The sequence below is a fragment of the Jaculus jaculus genome, chromosome 18 (assembly GCF_020740685.1).
Source record: "Jaculus jaculus isolate mJacJac1 chromosome 18, mJacJac1.mat.Y.cur, whole genome shotgun sequence".
NCBI classification, from domain to species: domain Eukaryota; kingdom Metazoa; phylum Chordata; class Mammalia; order Rodentia; family Dipodidae; genus Jaculus; species Jaculus jaculus.
In genome coordinates this window covers 33,680,001-33,703,416 of record NC_059119.1, presented here as the reverse complement: position 1 = coordinate 33,703,416, position 23,416 = coordinate 33,680,001, and the positions used below count along the sequence as shown (strand labels likewise).

Genomic DNA, 23,416 nt, shown 5'->3' with positions numbered 1-23,416 from the left:
TGTGGACAGCAATTGAGTGAGGCACCCAGCATTGATATCTGGCCTCCGCATGTGCGCGCATACACACAAATAAATACCATATACACATGCATATCACACACATACACAATTGCTTTCAGGGGCTGGAAGGATGGCTCAGTGGTTAAAAACAATTGCTTGCAAAGCCTGCTGGTCTGAGTTCAATTTCCAAGCCACACATATTAAGCCATATGCAAAAAAAAAGTTCTGGTGTCCATTTGCAAGAGCAAGTGTCCCTGGTGTGCTCCCCCCACAAATAAAAACTTTTAAGGCATGCCGGGCATGGTGGCACATGCTTTTAATCCCAGCACTTGGGAGGCAGAGGTAGGAGAATCGCCATGAGTTCGAGGTCATCCTGAGTGAATTCCAAGTCAGCCTGGGCCAGAGTAAGCCCCTACCTCGGAAAAAAAAAAAAAATAATAAGGTACTACAAAAATTTGCTTGTCAGCATATTCACTGAGTCTGAGCTTTTTCCATTATTCTGGGTTGCAAACACCCATTGTGTTCTGATAATGGGAAACTGCTGTCAGCTTCATTATGGAGTGTCTGCTGTTCCTAATGATTATCTATAAAGATAAGAAGTAAAAACAAAAAAAAGAAAAAAAAAGAAAGAGGTTATCTCAGTGGCTGGTGGCCAGTGATCGGAGCTGTGTATTGCAGTTTGTAGCCCCTGCCTTGAACCCACAAGGTGCTTTTCATGAGCCTCTCTTATAGCCCTGCTGCACCAAATCTAAACAGCAGACGGCAAATGGAGTGCTGGGTTTTGTATGAGTGACAGCTTGTTTTCTCACTTGTCTTCAGCCCTAGACTAGCACTATCCATAAGCTCTCTTGATGGGTAGGAAGGTTCTAGAATCCATAACAGCCGCTAGTCCCCGCATAGCAATGAGCATTTGAAATGTGGCTACTGTCGCTGAGGAAACTGAATTTTAACTTCAAGTCATTTTAAATTTAAAACACCTCACATGGCCGCTGGTCACTGTGTGCTATCCAACATAGTGATGCTGAGTTCTGGGAGAGCAACTCTGAGGTCCTCAGGAAACGTGAGTTCCTGCTGAACGCCAGGGGGCTTGCTAGAGGTGGTCCTTTCATTACCCTAATTAAAAAATATATTTTAGGCCAGGTGTGGTGGCACACGCCTTTAATCCCAGCACTCAGGAGGCAGAGGTAGGAGGATCGCCATGAGTTCGAGGCCACCCTGAGACTCCATAGTGAATTCCAGGTCAGCCTGGGCTAGAGTGAGACCCTACCTCAAAGAAAAAAAAAAATTCTGAAAGAAGACAAAAACTGTCCAGGTTCTACACAGATAGTTAAGTGGATGCTAGGGTGCTATGATGCTTTACAGAAAAAAAAAAAATCTAAGGACGGTCATTCCAGCTATATTTCCCAATGCAGAACAGAGAGGTGGGGGGGAGGGGGAGAGAGGGAGGGAGGGAGAGAGAGGCAGATACAGACAGAGAATAGACAGACCAAGGCCTTCAGCCACTGCAAAGGACTCCAGATCCATGTGCCACCTTGTGCATCTGGCCTATTTACACCCTCAGATTACCAACCTCCTTGCTTTACGTGATTTAAGTGATAGTGATTGTTAAGGAACAGTATTTGAAGGGGAGCCTACATACCTAAATGTGGGAGAAGTCCCAACACCTTTTCACAGTTTAAAAATAAAAATGACTACTGAGAAAGAAAGAATGGAAAGTGTTGATTCAAGTATACTAGCACCAAAATAATTAAAAACACTATTTCAGAAAATCCTAATGGACAAAGATGACATGGAAGGTGAAAATTCTATGAATGAAGATTTTTGTTTTGAAACTAAAATAGAAGAAAAAATCCTATGGAGCTTCTGAAATTTGAGAACCAAGTTTAGTTTCTGAGGAAGATGAGCATATGAAGTGGAAAGACAATCCAAAATCTACTGTCAGGTTGAGCAGCTGGTCAGTAAAACAGCCGAACTTTGTATGTCTGAAAGCAAAACACAAAATGGAAAACTCTTTCAGAATATCATGGCAAATCAAAATGAATCAGTAAAAAAATAAAGAAAATCTGAAGAGACATTGATGTGAATCTGGGAAAACAGTCCTTTTTGAGTTTTCTAGTCAAGAAGAGTCAGTGTTGAAAAGGAAAAAGTTTAGTGAACCAAAGGAGCATATATGAAATTGTTTTTCCTTCTAAATATTTCTAAAGTTCTTCTCCACATATAAACCAAAAGATACTACTTACTATTTTAAGGGGTGTTTTCCATACCTCTGAAAATTTATTTGTGTTTCTACAGTTCATACTAAAATGAAGGTTTTTTTTTTTTTTTTAGCTATTACACTGTGCTCCTTAATCTTACCTGAGACAAATCCAAGAGAAATTTAAAATAAAACCAAAAGTACAGATGTCATAATTGATTTTGTCCATTATCTACTGAATATTTTGCTTTTAATTTTATTTTATGTATGTATGTGTATGTATATATGCATATATATATGCATGCACATGCATGCGCCCGTTTGTGTATCTGGCTTACGTGGGTCCTGGGGAATCAAACCTGGGTCCTTCGGCTTCTCAGGCAAGTGCCTTAACTGCTAAGCCATCTCTCTAGCCCCTACTGAATCTTACATTTTAGTGGATGTTTTCTTTAAATCATAATATATTAACTTTTTTTTTTTTTTTTTTTGGTTTTTCAAGGTAGGTTCTCACTCTAGTTCTGGCTGACCTGGAGTTAACTCTGTATTCTCAGGGTGGCCTCTCGAACTCATGGTAATCCTCCTACCTCTGCCTCCCAAATCCTGGGATTAAAGGCATGTACCACCACACCTGGATTAACAATATATTAACTTTTTTTTTTTTTTTTGGTTTTTTTTTTTTTTTTTTTTCAAGGTAGGGTCTCACTCTGGTCCAGGCTGACCTGGAATTAACTCTGTCATCTCAGGGTAGCCTTGAATTTATGGCAATCCGCCTACCTCTGCCTCCCGAGTGCTGGGATTAAAGGCGTGCGCCACCACGCCCGGCTCAACAATATATTAACTTTTAAGGGCCTTTATAGACATATTCAAAACAAATGCTTATTCTGCTATTGAAACTTTGTATGGATTCACTTTTTTTTTTTTTTTTTTTTGGTTTTTTGAGGCAGGGTCTCACTGTAGTCCAGGCTGGATTGACTTTTTACTTATGTTAAAATTATACCATTCAACTGCTTGTCATTATTATTAAAAGAATGTTTGTCAATTAAAAAAAAACTGCAAGCAGAGCGTGGTGGTGCATGCCTTTAATCCCAGCACTTGGGAGGCAGAGGTAGGAGGATCGTCCGTGAGTTCAAGGCCACCCTGAGACTACTCAGGTCAGCCTGAGCCAGAGTGAGACCCTACTTTGAAAAACCAAACAAACAAACAAACAAAAACAAAACAAAAAAAACACAAAAAACTGTATGTGTAGCCAGGTGTGATGGTACATGCCTTTAATCCCAGCACTCAGGAGGCAGAGGTAGTTGGATTGCCATGAGTTCAAGGTTACCCTGAGACTACATAGTGAATTCAAGGTCAGCCCTGGGCTAGAGTGAGACACTACCTTGAAAAACCAAAGATAAAAAATAAAAAGAAAATAGTTAGATAAGACAGTTGAGACTACTTAGTGAATTCCAAGTCAGCCTTTTGTTTTGTGTTGTTTTCCAGCTGGGTCTCCCTCTAGCCCAGTTCCTTGAAAGATGAGAGTATGTGTTTACCTTTCTCTAACCCTCTGATGTCTTGAAAACAAACCCAAAGCTTTTGGCTTTTCTGTTCCTCCAAATAACTTCTTAAACTACCTTGGTCTAATGGACCATACATTTCTACCTTCATTGGTAGACTTTTTGTTTTGTTTTTTGTGTGTTTGTTTTTTGTGTGTGTGTGTGTTTTTTATGAGGTAGGGTCTTCACTGGAATTCACTGTATAGTCTCAGGGTGGCCTCGAACTCACGGCGATCCTCCTACCTCTGCCTCCTGGGTGTTGGGATTAAAGCTTGCACAGACATGCCTGGCAGAAAATTTCTTTCTTACCTTCCGCATAGAATAAGACTTCCATGAACATGGCACCTGGGGAGAGAATTGTGCTTTTCTCTGTAAGACTAAGTCAGCTGGGATCTGCTCTCTCTGGGGGCTCTGCAAGGGCCCCGGAGTCTGAGGGCTGTGGCTCTGCTGGCTTTGTACCATCTTTTCTCACGGTGCAGTACATTAATCGGTCACTTTCACACTCCCCGAGGTACCCGGGGCTCTGGATTCTCTATAGGAAGTATAAGAGAGCTGAGTTTTAGTGTGGAGGTCTCCTCTCTCCACGGATTACTGCATCCTGTCTCCCTGCTCTGCAACTGGATGCCTTTCCTCTCTGTTCTCCAAATCCCTTCACCCTTACTGGGAATGCCAAATGTATTTCAGGTTAGCATCTCTCTTGAGAGCCACGATTTAAATCTCATCACGTAAATCCACTTCTACCGTTCCCCATCCCAAAGGCATTGCATCTCCTTCAAGCTTAAGAGGCATTGCAGTATTTGGAAGATGTGATTTCTCAAAGGGATGTTGCAAATTAATATGATAGAGTTGGTAAACCTTCCCCCAAACACACCAGATTCTTTTATTTTCATTTCCACCGACAGTGGAGAAAAATAAAAATAGACCGCACAGGAAAAAAAAAAAATCCCATGCCTGGGGCTTGAGAGGAGTGAGGCAGGGAAGGAAGAATTGGTTGGGAGCTTGGGCCTCCAGGCAAGAGAGCCACTCACTCTTGGGAGAAATAATTAAGGCTGGCAGGGAATGGCTATGTTAATTGAGCTGAGCAGAAAGATGAGCATCTGGGGATTCTTTTAAGAGGCTGTGGGACTTTCTGGTAAAGTCTTTGGTTCATTATTGCATTAATCTTTGGTTACTATAAAAAAAAGTCTTTCAGGGGAGAAAGAAAGTATCTATTAAAACAAAAAAAAAGTTGCCAGGTGTGGTGGCGCACGCCTTTAATCCCAGTATTCGGGAGGCAGAGGTAGGAGGACCGCTGAGAGTTTGAGGCCAGACTGTGACTATATAGTGAATTCCAGGTCAGCCTGGGCCAGAGTGAGACCCTATCTCACAAAACCAAAGAAAAAAGGAAGGAAGGAAGGAAAGAAAGAAAGTACAAAGGGCCTCTGCTCTGTGGAGGGCAGGGGTAGGTGCATGCATCTAGAGAAAAAGAACCCATATGGAAAGTAGGCATTGGGGGAAGGGGTTCTCACCACACCTGGAGGTTCACAAGTGATGAATAGGCCACCAAGAGAAGTTGCCCTCCCCTGGCGAATGTATAGTGGTGGCTCTACCTTCCTGCTCAGGTGAGCCAGAGAGATAGTGAAATTGGGCTGGGGGATAGGGGATGTCTCAGGAAGAGGCCAGCCATCTTGAGGCTGAACTTGACCAGCCACCATGTTAGGATTACATCCTAGGAAAGGAGACCTCCCTGCCAGGAAGGGCCCAGGTTGTCTGTGGAAAACAGATCTAGGGAAGAGAGAAGTCAGGTCATCCTTTGATCTCTAACGAAGTGGAGACCGCAAGGAGACTTTCAGGGGGCCTCATCACTCTCACTGCCTAACAAAGTGACCCTACTCCCTCTCAACCTGACCACTTGCCCCAGCTGTTCTCCAATAGTTAACCCAGAGCCATGTCTGGACCTATAGTTTCTAACATTTGTTTAACACAGAGGTTAAATATGAATATCTGTTTTTAATATTATTTATTGATTAGCAAGGGGGGGGGGAGGAATGGGCATGCCAGGATACTCCAGATGCATGCACCACCCTGTATATCTGGCTTTTCATGGGTACTGGGGAATTGAACCCCGGTAGTTAGGGTTTCCATCCTCAATATCTTTCTTGTAAGCAAAAGAAAAAAATAATGAGCCAGGCATGGTGACTCACACCATTAATTCCAGCATTTGGGAGGCAGAGGTAGGAGGATCAGGATCTCTGTGAGTTCGAAGCCATCCTGGGACAACAGAGAGAGAGAGTCCAAGTCACCCTGGGCTGGAGTGAGATCATAGTGATTTAAATGTATGGCCCCTTCAACTCAGGTCTGAACCTTGTGCCTCCACTGGGCAGAGCCCTCCTGGGGACCTGGAGTCCAGCCATAAGGTGTATTTGGGGGAGGATCTTAAGTCTAGCCCTAAGGTGTAGAGAGTACGTTGGAGCTCTGGCTTGCTGTTGTTGGTATTTGCTGACTGTTTTGTGATATTCCTCTGCTTGGATCATATTTCCATATAAGCCAGCTCTTGCCACTGATGGTGTTTCCCCTGGATTTTGTAAGCCTGAAATAAATCCCTTCCTCCCATAAGCTGTTCCTGGTTGGATGTTTGTCCCAGCAACACAAAGCTGACTGCAAAGAGACCCTACTTTGAAAAACATAAAAAGAAAGGGGGCTGGGGCTGGAGAGATGGCTTAGCGGTTAAGGTGTTCGCCTACAAAGCCAAAGGACCCAGGTTCGATTCCCTAGTACCCACATAAAGCCAGATGCACTGGGTGGTTCATGCATCTAGAGAAAAATAAATAAATAAAAAGTTAACCATTGGGCTGGAGAGATGGCTTAGCAGTTAAGCACTTGCCTGTGAACCCGGTTCAAGGCTCAACTCCCCAGGACCCACATTAGCCAGATGCACAAGGGGGCACACGCGTTTGGAGTTCATTTGCAGTGGCTGGAGGCCCTGGCATGCCCATTCTATCTCTCTCTCTCTCTCTCTCTCTACCTGCCTCTTTCTCTGTCTGTCACTCTCAAATAAATAAATAAATAAATAAATTTTAAAGTCTAAAAAAAAATAAAAGTTAATGGTTTAAACCGGGTGTTGGCACACGCCTTTAATCCCAGCACTCAGGAGGCAGAGGTAGGAGGATCACTGTGAGTTGGGGACACCCTGAGGCTACATAGTGAATTCCAGGTCAGCCTGGGCCAGAGTGAGTCCCTACCTCGAAGAAGGGGCGGGGGAGGGGAAGCAACAGTGTCAGTGGCTTTTAGTATAAAATTTCAGAGTTGGGCTGGAGAGGTGGCTTAGTGGCTAAGTGCTTGCCTGTGAAGACTAAGGACCCCGGTTCAAGGCTCGATTCCCCAGGTCCCACGTTAGCCTGATGCACAAGGGGGAGCACACATCTGGAGTTTGTTTGCAGTGGCTTGTGGTCCTGGTATGCCCATTCTCTCTCTCTCTCTGCCTCTTTGTCTCTGTCTGTTGCTCTCAATTAAATAATAAAAATTAAAAAAATTCAGAGTTGTGCAGCCATCGCCGCAATGAGCAGTGGTATTTAGATGTTCTGGTAGTGTATATTTTTCAGTGATCCACACGTGCCTGTCAGAGAAGAACCAGGTTGGACACATGCACTCTAGAGAGAGTGTATGGTTTGCTTATGTTTCATGGTTCTGTGGTCCCCAAAAGTCTCTCTCTGTCTCTCTTCTTCTTCTTCTTCTTCTTTTTTTTTTTTTTTTTTCTCTAGGTAGGGTATCACTCTAGCCCAAGCTGACCTGGAATTCAGTATGTACTCTCAGAGTGGCCTTGAACTAACAGCCATCTTTCTATCTCTGCCTCCTGAGTGCTGGGGTTAAGGGTATATACTACCATGCCCGGGTTTTTTTTTTGTTTTGTTTTTTTTTTTTTTAGAGCGGCTCTCATGTAGCCAGACTGGCCCTGAATTTGCTATGTAGCTAAAGATTGACTTGAGCTGATTCTCCTGCCACCATCCCCTGACTGTGGGATTCTAGGCCTGCACCAGCATGCCCAGCTTATGCAGTGCTGGGAATCAAACTCAGGACTTTGTGTATACTAGACAGGCACTCTACCTCCTGAGCCATATCCTCAGCCCTCCCAGAGGTCCTATAACTTCTTAACTTCTATTTTGGGAGACATTAGTTTAAGACATTGGCAAATGGAAATTTTCCATTAAAATGCATATATGTTCCTAGAAAGACTTGGTACATTTAGCACTTACAACTGTGGATGGCTATACGAAAATGGCTCTTTTCTTGAGCATCACAATTACCTGGAGGACTTGTTAAAAGAGATTGCTAGACCCAAAGCTCTGTCTGGATGGAGCCTGAGAATGTGTGTTCCTAAAATATTTCTTTTTTGGGGGGGGGAGAGGGAGTTTCAAGGTAGGGTCTCACTCTAGCTCAGGCTGACCTGAAATTCACTCTTTATTCTCAGGGTGCCCTCAAACTCACGGGGATCCTCCTGAGTGCTGCGATTAAAGGCATGCGCCACCAGGCCCGGCTTCTAATAGATTTCTAAGTGAAGCCAACACTGTTAGCCCCAGACCACATCGAGAAACCTAGAGTTTGCAAGATTAGAAAACCTTGAAAATTAGAGACCAAGACACTGTTGAAGGGAAAAGAGATCAGTTAGCAGGCTCTGGTGGTCGCTGTGAGTATGGCAGTGGGAATGGAGAGTTAAAAATACTCTGCTGACACTGGGTGGAAAGTCCATGGAAGCTGATGTGAATCACCGAATAAATAGGAGTCAAAGGGTCCAGGCCTGAATCTAGGAAGCAGATTGGATGTTAGGCCAAGCAGGATTGGAAGGAAATCTGCCGGCAGCTTTGCTTCCATACTTCTTTTGGCTGGCTAAGAAGGTGCACTCACCCAACCACGGATTGTTGGTCAGAAGGAAGGTGCCCTGGTCACCTAAGCACTTGACTCTGGCCTCATTACAGTGTTGCCCCAGTATCGGGAGGTATGTCGTCATGGGAACTGGGATTCAACATTCTAATTTTTTTTTTTTTTTTTAGGTTTTTTGAGGTAGAGTCTCACTCTAGCTCAGGCTGACCTGGAATTCTCTATGTCGTCTCAGGATGGCCTCGAACTCACGGCGATCCTCCTACCTCTGCCTACCGAGTGCTGGGTTTAAAGGCGTGCGCCACCACTCCCGGCTTCTAAACATTCTAAGTTTTATGAATGAGAGCAATCTGGAGAACTCTGGAAACAGTTGAAAACCTCTTGTTATAACAATGTCTCTTCTATTCTTGAAACTTTGCCTCTGGCCAAAACACATTGTTACATGGCATCCATCTGTTTGAAGTCCATACTTTTTTTAAAAATTTTGTTTATTTTTATTTATTTATTTGAGAATGACAGACAGAGGGAGAAAGAGGCAGAGAGAGAGAGAGAGAGAGAATGGGCACACCAGGGCCTCCAGCCACTGCAAATGAACTCCAGACGCATGCGCCCCCTTGTGCATCTGGCTAACGTGGGACCTGGGGAACCGAGCCTGGAACTGGGGTCCTCAGGCTTCACAGGCAAGCGCTTAACCTCTAAGCCATCTCTCCAGCCCCTGAAGTCCATACTTTTTGTTGTTTGTTGTTCCTTTTTCCGAGGTAGGGTCTCACTCTAGCCCAGGCTGACCTGGAGTTCACTATGGAGTCTCAGGGTGGCCTTGAACTCACAGCAATCCTCCTATCTCTGCCTTCCCAAGTGCTGGAATTAAAGGTGTGAGCCACTATGCCCGGTTTGAAGTCCACACTTCTTTTATTTCTTTTTCTTTCTTTCTTTTTTTTTTTTTTTTTACTGACAACTTCTATAATTGTAAGCAATATCCCATGGTAATTCCTTCCTTTCCCCCACTTTCCCTTTGAAACTCCACTCTCCATCATATCCCCTCCCCTCCTCAATCTTTTATTTTGATGTCATGATCTTTCCCTCCTATTACGATGGTCTTGTATAGATAGTGTCAGGCACCGTAGGGTCATGGATATCCAGGCCATTTTGTGTCTGGAGGAGCATGTTGCAAGGAGTCCTACCCTTCCTTTGGCTCTTACATTCTTTCTGCCACCTCTTCTGCAATGAAGTCTGAGCCTTGGAAGGTGTGATAGACATATTTCAGTGCTGGGCACTCCTCTGTCACTTCTCAGCACCATGGTGCCTTTTGAGTCATCCCAAGGTCACTGCTATCTGAAAAGAGAAGATTCTCCAACCAAAAGTGAGAGTAGCATTAATATAAGGGTATAAACATTAAGAGAAGTGCTTACTGGGCAGTTTGATAAGCATAGTATATACATTTAGCCAGACAGCAGCAGTCATTTCACACGTAGGGGTCATGACTACCTCTGTTGTAGATTTTCAGTATCAGAGATGTATTCTCTCCCATGGAGCGGGCCTCTGGTCAAATTAGAGGGCGGTTGCTTTCCCCCATAACAGACATGCCACTATTGCACCCATTGGCTCATTTGGCCTGGCTGGCCAAATTTAAGGCTTGTTTATCTCCACTGGTGATTTCTGTCTCTCCCATTGAACTACATGCAGCATGGCTTTATCCAGCTTTCTGTCAGCTGGTCTACATGGAGGAGGTTTTCAGCTCAGCTCCAGCAGGATTTCTCAGTGACCTTGCAGCTTCAGTATGTGGAGTTGAAGTCCATGCTTCTTGAAGGTCCTACTCAGGTCCCACATCTGGGCAGCAGTTGTTCCTAGTATTCTGTTTCTCAGAGTGGGTTTGAGGTGTTCCCCAGTCGGGCCCAAACCTCTGAGGGAGTACACCCAGCATCTCCATGGTAACTTTCCAGGCAGCGCAGCACTGTACTCTTGGAAGTTGTGTGCTCCGCGTCCAAAGACACAGGGATGAAACTGGGACCGACACTCTCCCAGGTCTCCACTAGCCATTGAGTCCCAAATAAAGGGGCCCATGTAGTGATTCAAACACTCTGGTAAGCCCAGCACTCCAGAGGCAGAGTCAGCAAGATCACTGCATGCTCAAGTCTAGCTTTGGCTACAGAGGAAACTTCAGGAAGGCAAGCCTGGGCTACAGTGTGAGTCCCTGTCTTAAAAAACTAAAACCAGGGCTGGAGGGATGGCTTAGCAGTTAAGGTGTTTGCCTGTAAAGCCAAAGGACCCAAGTTCGATTCCCCAGGACCCATGTTAGCCAGAGGCACAAGGGGGCGGACTTGTCTGGAGTTCATCTGCAGTGGCTGGAGGCCCTGAGGCACCCATTCTCTCGCTGTCTCTCTCTCTTTCTCCGTCAAATAAATACATAAATAAAAATAAGATATTAAAAAAAATAAACTAAAGCAGGGTGTGGTGGCACACAGCTTTAATCCCAGCACTTGGGAGACATAGGTAGGATCACTGTGAGATCGAGGCCACCCTGAGACTACATAGTGAATTCCAGATCAGCGTGGGCTAGAGTGAGACCAAAATAAAACCCACACTAAAACCGGGGAGAAGAAGCCAGGTGTGGTGGCACACACCTTTAATTCCAGCACTTGGGAGGCAGAGGTAGGAGGATTGTTGTGAGTTCGAGGCCACCCTGAGACTCCATAGTGAATTCCAGGTCAGCCTGGGCTAAAGTGAGTCTCTACCTTGAAAAAACAAACAAAAACAAAAAAAAAAACCCAGGGAGAAGATGGCTTAGTTTAGCAGTTCAAGTACTTCCCTGCAAGGCCTGACGACCTGGGTTTGATTCCCTGGTACCCACGTAAAGTCAGATGCACAAACTGGCACATGCATCTGGAGTTCCTGGCTGGAGGCTCTGGCATACCCATTCTCTCTGTCTCTCTTCTATATCTCTGCTTGTAAGTATGTAAATAAATAAATACAAAAACAAAAAATTTAAAACCAGCCAGGTGTGGTGGCTCACATCTTTAATTCCAGCACTCTGGAGACAGAGGTAGGAGGATCACTGTGAGTTTGAGGCTAGCTTGGGACTACAGAGTGAGTTTCAGGTCAGCCTGGGCTAGAAAGACCCTATCTCTCTTTTTTTTTCAATTTTTTATTTTTTTGAGGTAGGGTCTTACTCTAGCCGAGGCTGACCTGGAATTCACTATGTAATCTCGGGGTGGCCTCGAATTCACGGCAATCCTCCTACCTCTGCTTCCCAAGTGATGGAACTAAAGGCGTGTGCCTTCACACCTGGCTGAAACACCCTATCTCAAAGAAAAGAAAAAAACATGGGTTGAAGAGATTTCTCAGTGGTTAAAGACTCTTGCTTGCAAAGTCTGATGGGCCAGGTGCAATTTCCCAGTACCCATGTAAAGCCAGATGCACAAAGTGGCACATAACATTCGTTTGCAGTGGCAGGGAGCCCATTCACTCACTCACTCTCTCTCTCTCTCTCTCTACACCTCCCAAATAAATAAAAAATATTTAGGGCCAGAGAGATGGTTCAGTGGTTAAGGTGCTTGCCTGCAAAGCCTAAGGTCCTGGGTTCATTTCCCCAGCACCCACATAAAGCCAGATGCATAAGGTGGTGCATGTGTCTGGAGTTCGTTTGCAGTGGCTGGAGGCCCTGGTGTGCCCATTCTCTCTCTCTCAAAATTAAAATAAAATAAAATATATATATATATATATTTTTTGGGGGGGGGTTTTTGAGGCAGGGTCTCACTCTGGTCCAGGCTGACCTGGAATTAACTCTGTAGTCTCAAGGTGGCCTTGAACTCATGGCGATCCTCCTACCTCTGCCTCCCAAGTGCTGGGATTAAAGGCATGCGCCACCACGCCCGGCTAAAATATTTTTTTTAAGTGTTTAAAAAAATAACCTAAAACCAAACAAAATAATAATAAGGGGATAAACGATGAAGCTGCTTTTCTATTCCATAATGAGCAGTCTTTGAAGCCTGCCTCCTGTGTCCTTGAGAGCTAAGGATGTGATTGGGCACTGTCCTGTGGAGAGAAAATGATGAAGAAGGCCACTTCCAGGACTTAGAAGAGGAGGAAACAAGCACTAACAGCAGGCATACCCAAGGACTCCATATTGGATTAAATACATCTACACTATGCTGCCTCTTGCCAAGGACATGGTTCCTTGACCAGTTTCCCTATGAAGACTGATCGAACACTTCTTTCAATTTCTCTCTAAGCCTCAGCCCCTTCCTGTGTCTTCTGCCAGGGTCTTCACTTTGGGCTAAATAGATATGGCCCTCTAAAAGGAGGGCTGGAGAGATGGCTCAGTGGTTAAGGCACTTGCCCAGTACCCATGTAAAGCCAAATGCACAAAGTGGCACATGCATCTGGAGTTCTGTTGCAGTGGCTAGATGCGCTGGTGCACTCATTCTCCCCCGCCCCTCCCCGCCTTTTGTTTATTTTGTTTTTCGAGGTAGGGTCTCACTCTAGCCCAGGCTGACCTGGAATTCACTATGTAGTCTCAGGGTGGTCTCAAACTCACAGTGATCCTCCTACCTCTGCCTCTGAGTGCTGGAATTAAAGACGTGCGCCACCACGCCCGGCCTCATTCTTTCTTACTCTCTCTTCTCGGTCTCTCTCTCTCTCTCTGCTTGCAAATTAATAAATAAAATAAAAAATATTTAAAAGGGGGCTGGAGAGATGGCTTAGCGGTTAAGCGCTTGCCTGTGAAGCCTAAGGACCCCGGTTCGAGGCTCGATTCTCCAGGACCCACGTTAGCCAGATGCACAAGGGGGCGCACGCATCTGGAGTTCGTTTGCAGTGGCTGGAGGCCCTGGCGTGCCCATTCTCTCTCTCTCTCTCTCTGTCTGTTGCTCTCAAATAAATAAACAAACAAAAAAAAATTAAAAGGAATAAAAACTGAGGACAATAGGGAAAGGTAGAGAGCCTAGAATTCCTGCTTTTGAATTCCTGCTCTGTGATTTCAATGACAGGGTGACCGTGGGTGTCTGAATACATCACTGAGAGCTGGATCTCCCTCTGCTACTATCCCATTCACACAGTAGGCTGAGAAGGTGGTACGAGATCACGTAGTTCCTAGTAGCCAAGGGCCCTGATTCCATTGAATGTCATCCTTTATCTTTGTTTCTTTCCCCACTTTGTTTTTCCTTGTGGTCAGTGGACCCGACCATGGTATATGTTTGTCCACTGTCCCATCTCTGGTACTTGGAGCAGTAACAGGCACATAGTAGTTACCCAGCGCATGTGCCTGCATGAGCACACACACACACTCACACACACACACACTCATCCTCACTAGCGTGTTGGAGATGGAATGCAGTGCCTTGAACATACTAGACAGTCGTCTACCACTGAGCCACACGCCCAGCCCCCATGCATAGTAGATTAATGAGCTTGTTGACTGAATGGACAATAAAGAAACTCAGGCAGTGCTGGAGAGATGGCTTAGCGGTTAAGCACTTGCCTGTGAAGCCTAAGGACCCCAGTTCGAGGCTCATTTCTCCAGAACCCACGTTTGCCAGATGCACAAGGGGGCGCAGGCATCTGGAATTCATTTGCAGTGGCTGGAGGCCCTGATGCGCCCATTCTCTATTTCTGTCGGTCTCTTTCACTGTATGTTGCTGTCAAATAAGTAAATAAAAATAAAAATAAATTAAAAAAAAAAAGAAGTCTAGGCAAAACTGATGTCAGAGCAGCTCTTTCTGGCTCTGTGAAAGGGCCTGACTGAAAATGTTGCAATTTCCCCTCTCTTCCCAAACTCCTAGTCACCACCAGAGACCCTGGCAGGGGCATAGCTCAGTGGTAGAGCTTGTGGTTAACATGTGGCAGCCCTGGGCGCCACCCCCAGCCCCTCCCCACACACCCCAAATAGAGACCCTGAATCCCACACACTAAACTGCTGATTTGGTGGGTTTGAGATAATCCTAGCCTCTTTAGAAAGGGGCACTTTTTAGCTCTGCAGGAAGTCCATGGGTGTGACAAAGGTCACTGAAGGAACTCAGCCGCCCTGTCCATTTACACTTACCCAGCTTGTCTTCCTAAACCGGGGAGGAGGGCTGTCCCAGGCCGAGTCCTGCAGTAGATTCCACCAGTGACCTGGTTGTCTGAAAAATCCACGTGACCTGCTCACTAGGACCTCCCCAGGCAGCTTGAAGCAAGACACTTCCATTCTGCCCAGTTCAGAAAACAGCTTCCAACATGTACCTAAGATGCCCCTCTCCGCATGCCCCTGTAAGCATGTCAGACGGACAGACAGCTGCCCAGCATCATTTCTGGGGCCACTTGAGGTCGCTGACATCTATTGGCCAGGCCCGTGAGTTCCTGAGGGTGTAAGTGTTATCAGGGACCACACGTCTGGCAGAGTTAAGGACACCACACTTGGGATGGAGGGTTTTTAAATTTTTATTAGCAGGGCATGGTGTCGCATGCCTTGAATCATAGCGCTCAGGGGGCCAGATAGAAGGATCGCTGTGAGTTCGAGGTCAGCCTAGGACTACAGAGTGTGTTCCAGGTCAGCATGGGCTAGAGTGAGACACTACCTTGAAGAAGAAAAAAAGGAAATTGTTGTATTGGGCTGAGAACTTGGTGGTACACAGGGTAATGGAAGCTGCCAGAAGCAATTGCTGGGTTTCCCTTTATGCTTCTGAGGAAGGCATGGGCAGGATTGGTAGCCTTTGGAAAATCTGGCCTTTGTTAGCCTGTCGCCTGTCACGGGGTAGTCACGTACTGCAGGCATCGGCTGGGGACTTGGCATGAAACTTCTGCTCCTAGTGTGGCCTTGGTTGGACTTACTGGTCAAGCCAGAAGAATTTCTTAGGAGCCTGCTAGGAAGGGTCACACAATGAGGTGGGAGATGTGAGGGGAGCTCCAGAGGAAAGTGTCAATATCTGGGAGAACACTGAGCTAGCCACCTGGTGATGGACATGTGTGAGGACCCAAGAGGATGCATGGGGGGGGTAGGGGAGTTTGCTGGGCTGGAGGCTGGACGGTACTGGAAGGACGGGGAGGGCTGGATAGCCCTAATGAAGGTCTCCTAGGTGGAGCTGGGGGTGTTTGGACAAGCTGACTCTTTGAAGCTTTTCAGTTCTCCCTATTTCCCCCCCCCCCACCCCACCACCACCTAGACCTCTCCCCTCCATAAAGCTATTAGCTTCTGGTGCCAGCCCTATCTCAGCTCCATCTCTCCGGTTCCAGAGGCATTCACAGACCTCCTGCCCTGAGGGACCTGGAGGATTTATGGGGTTGGGGGAGGGGGAGGAGGCAGGGAGGTCTGTTAGTGGCGGCTCTCGAAGCGCCATCATTTCCGAGATGGCTCTGCATGACAAAGGCGAAAGAAGTGAGTCTCCCCTTTGATCTGTCCCCAGCCAGCCGCACACACCTGCCTGCTGGTGCCTCCGCCCCAGCTCAGACCTCTGGAAGCAGCCAGACCAAAAGGGGGTGGGGAACAGGCATGTCCCAGCCCTCCAGGATCCTGCTCCAGCCTCCTTCCTGCCTTGGTGGCCCCGGGTCAAAAATAGTTCCTAGAACTGATGATCCAAAGCACCTGCTGTCCCCTCCCAGAGAGCCGGGAGACCCCAAAGCCCAGGACCAGTGCGGTGAGTGGGGGTGGGGCTGCCCAGGGCTTGTGCTGGGGTGTGTGTGTGTGTGTGTGTGTGTGTGTGTGTGTGTGTGTAGGGTCAGAGGTGCCAAAGGGGTCCTGGGAAGGGGATGCACTGGAGATGTGGAGGACCTGGACAGTAGGAGGGGCCTTTTGCTGACCGCCCTAGGATGTAGACGCAGCATGCATTTTCCATGTGTGCAAAAGGCCTCCAGGAAAGGTGCTTCACTGAAGGCCAAGATGGGAAACCCTGGTGCCACAAGAGCTTCAAGAAGATGGAAGAGATGTGGCTCAGATCTGGCCATATCTCCAGTGCTGCTATTTCAAAAAAAAAAAAAAAAAAAAACAAAAGCAGTTTGTGCAGCCTCTCCGCGACCAGAATGTGGAGGAGGGAATTGGCCACCAAAGAGTCTCTCCCCTCACCGCCCCTGCCGATTTTACATTTCTCAGAAGTGAAAAGACCGTTCGTCTTTCTCCTACTATAATTCCTTGATAAATAAGGGTCTGGGTTTGGAGAAGAGAACAGACTTCTGTTTGGGTGTAGGCAAAATCTAATTCTTCAGTTCTTCTTTAACTCTCCTGCAAAGAAGGGCCTGGTAGAGAACTAAGTCTCTGGGCTGGACATTGAGAGGTTAAAAAGAAAAAAGCAGAATGGACTGATGGTCCTTCTATCCCTGGATGTGCTAGAAGGGAAGGGCAGGTGTGCATCCTAATCACTGTACCAGGCAATGGTCCCTTGCAGTGGTCTGTTTTCATTCCTCTTTTCAGCTCTCACAGCTCATTGTTTCCTGTGGAATTAGGTCCTGAGAGGGATCCCGCAGTTTGACATAAGAGACCTAGAGACTTTATGGTGAGGAAATATGTACACAGTGAGAGCAGAGGTTGGGAAAGGGCCAGGTTTCTCTGGGGAGCAGAATTTGCCTTCTGGTCCTCCCAACTCATCCTTCGAGCTTTTCCACACTGCAGACCTGTGCTTCCTGTGTCTTTGATTTTTGGGGTTTTCCAGGTAGGGTCTCACTGTAGCTCAGGCTGACCTGGAATTCACTATGGAGTCTCAGGGCGGCCCCCCCGAACTCAACGGCGATCCTCCTACCTCTGCCTCCCGAGTGCTGGGATTAAAGGCGTGCGCCACCACGCCCGGCTTATATCTTTCATTTGAAAACTGACCCTTCCTTTCCGCCTCTTCCAGGGAGCTCAACTTTGGAAAGTGTTTGGCCCAAGGCACTGGGGTGGGCTGAGGCCGACCATGCCCAGCCTGCTGTTGCTGTTCACGGTGGCTCTGCTCTCCAGCTGGGCCCAGCTGCTGACAGATGCCAACTCTTGGTGGTGAGTGAGAAGACATCATCTGGCCTCTAGCTCCACACTTTGATTGGGGTGGATCATGCCTTTGTCCAAGGAATGCCAGGGGTCTCCCGTCCCCAGAAAAGTGGGAGAGGCCTCAAGCTCCTATTTATTTGAGAGAGAAAGACAGAGGCAGATAGAGAGAATGGACCGCTGGGGCCTGTAGCCACTGCAAATGAGCTCCAGATACATGTGCCACCTTGTGCATCTGGCTAACGTGGGTCCTGGGGAATCAAATCTGGGTCCTTTGGCTTTGCAGGCAAGCACTTCAACTGCTGAGCCATCTCTCCAGCCCTCTGTGTCTGTATTTTTGCTGGCAGCAAACAAAATTCTGACTTGATCAATCTGCATGCCAGAGGATGACATTGTGGGACCATGTGTGGCTTTCTTTCTGTTTTTTTTTTTTTTTTAATTTTTTATTATTTATTAAGTTGAGAGGGAGAGAAAGAAGCAGATAGAGAGGAAGACAGAGAGAGAATAGACACACCAGGGGCCTCCAGCCACTTCAAAGGAACTCCAGACACATGCGCTACCTTGTGCATCTGGCTTACCTGGGACCTGGGGAATCGAACCTAGGTTCTTTGGCTTTGCAGGCAAGTGCCTTAACTGCTAAGCCATCTCTCCAGCCCCTCTTTCTGTGTTTTTACGGCCATTGCCAAGTGGCTATGGGAATGGCAGGTGTTGACCACCTAACTTGCACATATTGTGCCCCACTTCTGTTTTCGTTCGTTTGGCAAATCTCCAAGTTCCTAGTTTATTTCAGCACTTTGCTATATTTAGTGGATGATGAGCATGTGGGCTCCCCGAACTGACAGAGTAGAGGATATTCCAAGGAATGGTGTGAACCCAATTCTGTCTTTTTTTGATTGTTTGTTTGTTTGTTTGTTTGTTTTTGAGGTAGGGTCTCACTCTGGTCCAGGCTGACCTGGAATTCACTGTGTAGTCTCAGGGTGGCCTAGAACTCACAGTGATCCTCCTACCTCTGCCTCCTGAGAGTGTTGGAATCAAAGGCGTGCGCCACTACGCCCGGCTCCAATTCTGTCTTAAAGGCATATGAGGGCTTCTGTTTAGAGGATGCATGGCTTTCCATCCTGTACTCTGTATGTGGCTGAATGGAACTCATGACTCCTATTCCATCCACAAGGCCTGTGTGCTCCTGCTCACTCTTCCTGCCTCTGCCTTCCGTGAACACCCGCCTTGCCTAGCCTGTTCCCGTCCGTTAAGACAGTTCAGTGATTTTCCCTGAGATAGTGTCTCACTGTGTAGCTCAGGCTGGCCTTGAACTTATGGAAATTCTGCTTCTGCCTTCATGTGCTAGGATTCCTGGCCTGAACCACCACACTTTGCTTGGCCATCTGTTCCTAAAACCTTGGCAACCATCTCTCTGAGGCATGTGACAATCTCAGATATCAATTGTGCTCATACCTCTTGTTTCCCTCCATATGTCCTTTGAAGGCATACCCTGTTTTGCCCATTCCCAATTCCGAGTCCTTTTTTTTTTTCTCGGAGTATCTTTTTTCTTTTAAATTAATTAGTTTTGTATTCAGCAAATATAGTCAGTTTGGTACCATTATTAGGCTTATCGGTGACTTAACCCCTCCCCTTGGTCCATATATATATATATATATATATATGTATATATATATGGGTCATGAATCGTGGAGTTAGCCCACAGCTATGGGTAGGATAAATGTTTCTGCATATCATGACCCAACATGTGGCTCTGGCATTCTTTCCGCCCCCTCTTCCGCAAAATTTCCCTGAGCCATGTTGGGTTAATTTTTGGTCTGCTTCAGTGATGAGGTGTTGGGGGCCTCTGAGTCTCTGGATATCTGATTTGGTACGAGTTGATTTTTCTCTGTGTTGATCTCCTTCACTCTTGTGCTGGTCTCCAGTTCACCAGGAAAACAGCACCCTTGCTTGTTTCGCCAATTTTTCTTAGTTTCAGCCGGGGCCCTTTTGAGGTATGATGGGGTGAATGATTGGCAGCAGGTGCCCGCGGGCACATTGACGGCCAGCCTTCTCCCCTCCTGCATTGCTCTTGTAGGTCACTAGCTATGAATCCGGTGCAGAGACCTGAGATGTTCATCATTGGTGCTCAGCCTGTGTGCAGCCAGCTTCCTGGACTTTCCCCGGGCCAGAGGAAGCTGTGCCAGTTATACCAGGAGCACATGGCCTACATCGGGGAGGGAGCCAAGACTGGCATCAGGGAGTGCCAGCACCAGTTCCGGCAGAGGCGGTGGAACTGCACCACTGTGGACAACACGTCCGTCTTTGGCAGAGTCATGCAGATAGGTAAGAGGACCCTGGGGCTTGGTGTGGTCACGAGGCCCGTGCTCTTTGTAAGTTCCGCTCGCTCCACCGTGCCCGGTGCATTGAGAGCCCAAATGGAAGCCTCACTGGGTTCTCTCGGGGCTTGGAAGCAGCTTGATGGAAGGAACTTGGAGGCCTACATAGGACAGAGTACCAGATGTCATGGTGATAACGACACTGCTGCCTCTTCCTGCAGTCTGCTTCTCAGCCTGGGCTGACTGGCTGGGACTCATCCCGGGAGGGAAGGGAACATCTGAGTCGAGTTAGAGGGGACCAGAGACCCCCCCCACCCTGCCTTTGTCTCTGAGTGCTAAAAGGGCCTCTTTTTTTCAGTCTGTTCAGGGTCTTGGGGAACTCCAAATTGCGATCCTTAGCATCTGTAAAGTCACCTCTTCTACTTGGGCCCTTGATTGAGAGGTAGAAACTTGGGGGCCAGATTGGGGATAATTACCATTAACCCAATAGGGCTGGCTTTTTCTTTTGAAAGGGATGTGTATGAAAAGCGGGGGGAGGGGCAGACTGAAGGAGGAAGTTGAGAGGACTTCTGCTTCGGGATCCCCTCCCTCCCCTCTCCCACCGCTGGTCTGGGAGTCCACAGCCACCCTCTTGCTCTGAAGGAGGTGTGATCTGAAGTCTAATTGTTTTAGGCCCTTTTGAAATGCAATCCTCCCCTCCCTAGCAAGAAATTGAGAAATCCGGCCTTAATTCTATGGAGTCTTATTCCCTGGGTCATAAAAGGAAGGTGTTGGTATTTGCCTTGTTTCCCATTCTCCCAGGACAGCTCCCCATTACTGGGCCCACCTTGGGGAGTTAGCTGGAGCTGGAGCTTTCCCAAAGAAGCATTTTAACCGGCCAGGGAGCTCAGGGGTTCAGAGAATTACAGATCTTGAAGTCCTCTATAGTGAAGGATTCCTCTTCCACTTAGTCCAGACCCCCTTCCCTGCCTAATATTGAGAAGTACAAGTGGTGGGAAGTATATTTTCTGATCAGCTCTGAATATCTAAAAAGAAATGCTCTTGTAGCCTCAAGAGGCTGAGGTAGGAGGATCATTGTGAGATTCAGGCCATTCAAGGCTACTGAGTAGGTTCCAGGTTCTTGGTTAGAGCAAGACCTTGTCTCAAAAGAAAGAAGCTAAGTGTGGTAGCCCATGCCTTTAATCTCAGCACTAGGGAGGCAGAAGTAGGAGGATCATCTTGAGTTTGAGGCCACCCTGAGACTTCATAGTGAATTCCAGGTCAGCCTGGGCTAGAGTGAGAACCTACCTTGAAGGGAAAAAAAAAAAAAAAAAAGCTGGGCGTGGTGGTTCATGCCTTTTATCCCAGCACTTGGGAGGCAGAGGTAGAAGGATGGTTGTGAGTTCAAGGTCAGCCTGGGCTACAGTGAGAACCTACCTTGAAACCTCAAAAAAAAAAAAAAAAAAAACCCAAAAGAAAGAATGCTGTAATATTCCTATGGCAGCCTTGGAGGCAGATTCTTCAAATTCAGTAGGGTTTGGCAAGATTTGCTTACTGACTCTTCAGGAATCCGCTTGGTGTTTATTCCTTCTTCCTTAGTGCAGCTCTTGTCCTGCCTCACCTGTTTGGGGCTGAGGCTAGGCCAGGTGGAGAGTTACATTTTCCAGTTACTTCTAGGGAGTTGATACCTGCTGGAGACTTCAGGTATACCTGGCGTTAGCATGCCGTACCTTGTCATGTTTTTTTTTTTTAATATTTTTATTAAGCCGGGCGTGGTGGTGCACGCCTTTAATCCCAGCACTCGGGAGGCAGAGGTAGGAGGATTGCCATGAGTTTGAGGCCACTTTGAGACTACATAGTGAATTCCAGGTCAGCCTGGGCTAGAGTGAGACCCTACCTCGAAAAACCAAGAAAAAAAAATATATTATATATATTATTTATTTATTTGAGAGAGACAGAGAGAGAAAGAGGCAGATAGAGAGCGAAAGAGAGAGTGGGCTCACCAGGGCCTACAGCCACTGCAAATGAACTCCAGATGTGTGCACCCGTTGTGCATCTGGCTTATGTGGGTCCTGGGGAGTCGAACCTGGCTCCTTTGGCTTTGCAGGCAAATGCCTTAACCACTAAGCCATCTCTAGCCCTGGTTTTATTTCCTGTGTTACCAGGAGTAATCTCCCATTTCCTCTGGTCTGGACCCCAGCAGCTGTCTTTGTAACAGTAACAGATCAAGCAGGCAGTCATGACTTTAGGGAAAGCTAGAAAGGAAGAATACATTCTTTACTTTTTTTTTTTTTTTTTTTTTTTTTTTGAGGTAGGGTCTCTGTCTAGCCCAGGCTGACCTGGAATTCACTATGCAGTCTCAGTATGGCCTTGAACTCTAGACAATTCTCCTACCTCTGCATCCCAAGTGCTGAAATCAGAGGCGTGTGCCACCTTGCCTGGCTAAGAATACATTTTTTATTTATTTGAGAGCAACAGACAGACAAGGAGGCAGAGAGAGACAGAGAATGTGCATATCAGGGCCTCCAGCCACTGCAAACGAACTCCAGATGCATGCGCCCCCTTGTGCATATGTGGGTCCTGGGGAATTGAGCCTTGAACCTGGGTCCTTAGGCTTCACAGGCAAGCGCTTAACTGCTACGCCATCCCTCCAGCCCTAACAGTACATTCTTTTTTGGGGGGGGTTTTCAAGGTAGGGTCTCACTCTAGCCCAGACGAACCTGGGATTCACTATGGAGTCTCAGGGTGGCCTCAAACTCACAGTGATCCTCCTACCTCTGCCTCCCAAGTGCTGGGATTAAAAGCATGCGCCACCACACCCGGCCTCTTGAAAAGGGCTGCGCTGACCTCCACCTTGGCATCCATGGGGATTACAGTTCTCCTTCTCTATTGCTCGCTCTTTGAGGGGTCTCCCCCAGAGTGGCACTTCTAGGAAAAGGGAATGCTTTTCCCAGAAACCCATTTATTCAGAATTCAGTCTGTTATAGGTAGATGTGTAAGATGCAAGGGTGTAAGGACCAGGAAGATGGCTCGGGAGGTTAAGAGCACTTGCTGTACAAGCCTGTGGACCCGGGTTTGATCACGAGCAATCACATGCAAAGCCTTGTTACCCCAGCGCAAAGGGAGGGTGGAGACAGGCAGATCGCTGCAGCTCCCAGCTCAGCCAGTCTGACCCAGAAAGTTCCAGGCTCAGTGAGAGACTCCCCCCTCAAGGGAATAAGGCAGAAGAAGCACGGACTCAGGAGGTTCTCTTCTGGCCTAGGCATGGCATGCCTGGGCATGTGCGCGCACAAAAGACAGACACAAGAATTTCCCCACTGGCCAGCTATGGCAGCCCATACCTTTATCCCAGCACCAGGAAGGCCATGTAAGGAGTATCCCTGTAAGCTTGAGGCCAGCCTGGGGTGATATATTTTGGCCTCCAGTTGACCACCAGCTAACATTGCCTTTATATACTGGAGCTGCCCCACCCATTATTCTTTATTTTTGGGGGGGTGGGAGGGGCTGCTAACTTTCCTATCAAAGGGCTGACAGTGTGGTTTTCCTTAGGAAAGAGACTGGCTGGAGCTCTTGGGTCCGGGTTATGCAGTGTAGGGGACCTTCTGAAGATGGCACG

At 47.1% G+C, this 23,416-nt stretch overlaps 1 protein-coding gene and 1 pseudogene across 3 annotated transcripts in view; both read left to right on the top strand.

Moving 5' to 3' along the window:
- Wnt5b (Wnt family member 5B) overlaps nucleotides 1–23,416 on the top strand; it is a 136,085-nt gene that overhangs the window by 97,359 nt on the left and 15,310 nt on the right. The window contains exons 1-3 of one of the 3 annotated variants that reach the window (XM_045137207.1): nucleotides 15,935–16,190; nucleotides 17,382–17,518; nucleotides 19,581–19,828. In XM_045137207.1, coding sequence (XP_044993142.1) covers nucleotides 16,125–16,190; nucleotides 17,382–17,518; nucleotides 19,581–19,828 — 451 coding nt within the window. In that variant the 5' untranslated portion in view covers nucleotides 15,935–16,124. Of the gene's footprint in view, nucleotides 1–15,934; nucleotides 16,191–17,024; nucleotides 17,043–17,381; nucleotides 17,519–19,580; nucleotides 19,829–23,416 lie in introns of those variants that run through there. The other 2 variants (XM_045137208.1, XM_045137209.1) reach the window with 2 other exon arrangements.
- On the top strand, nucleotides 1,552–2,174 carry LOC101599712 (annotated as a pseudogene).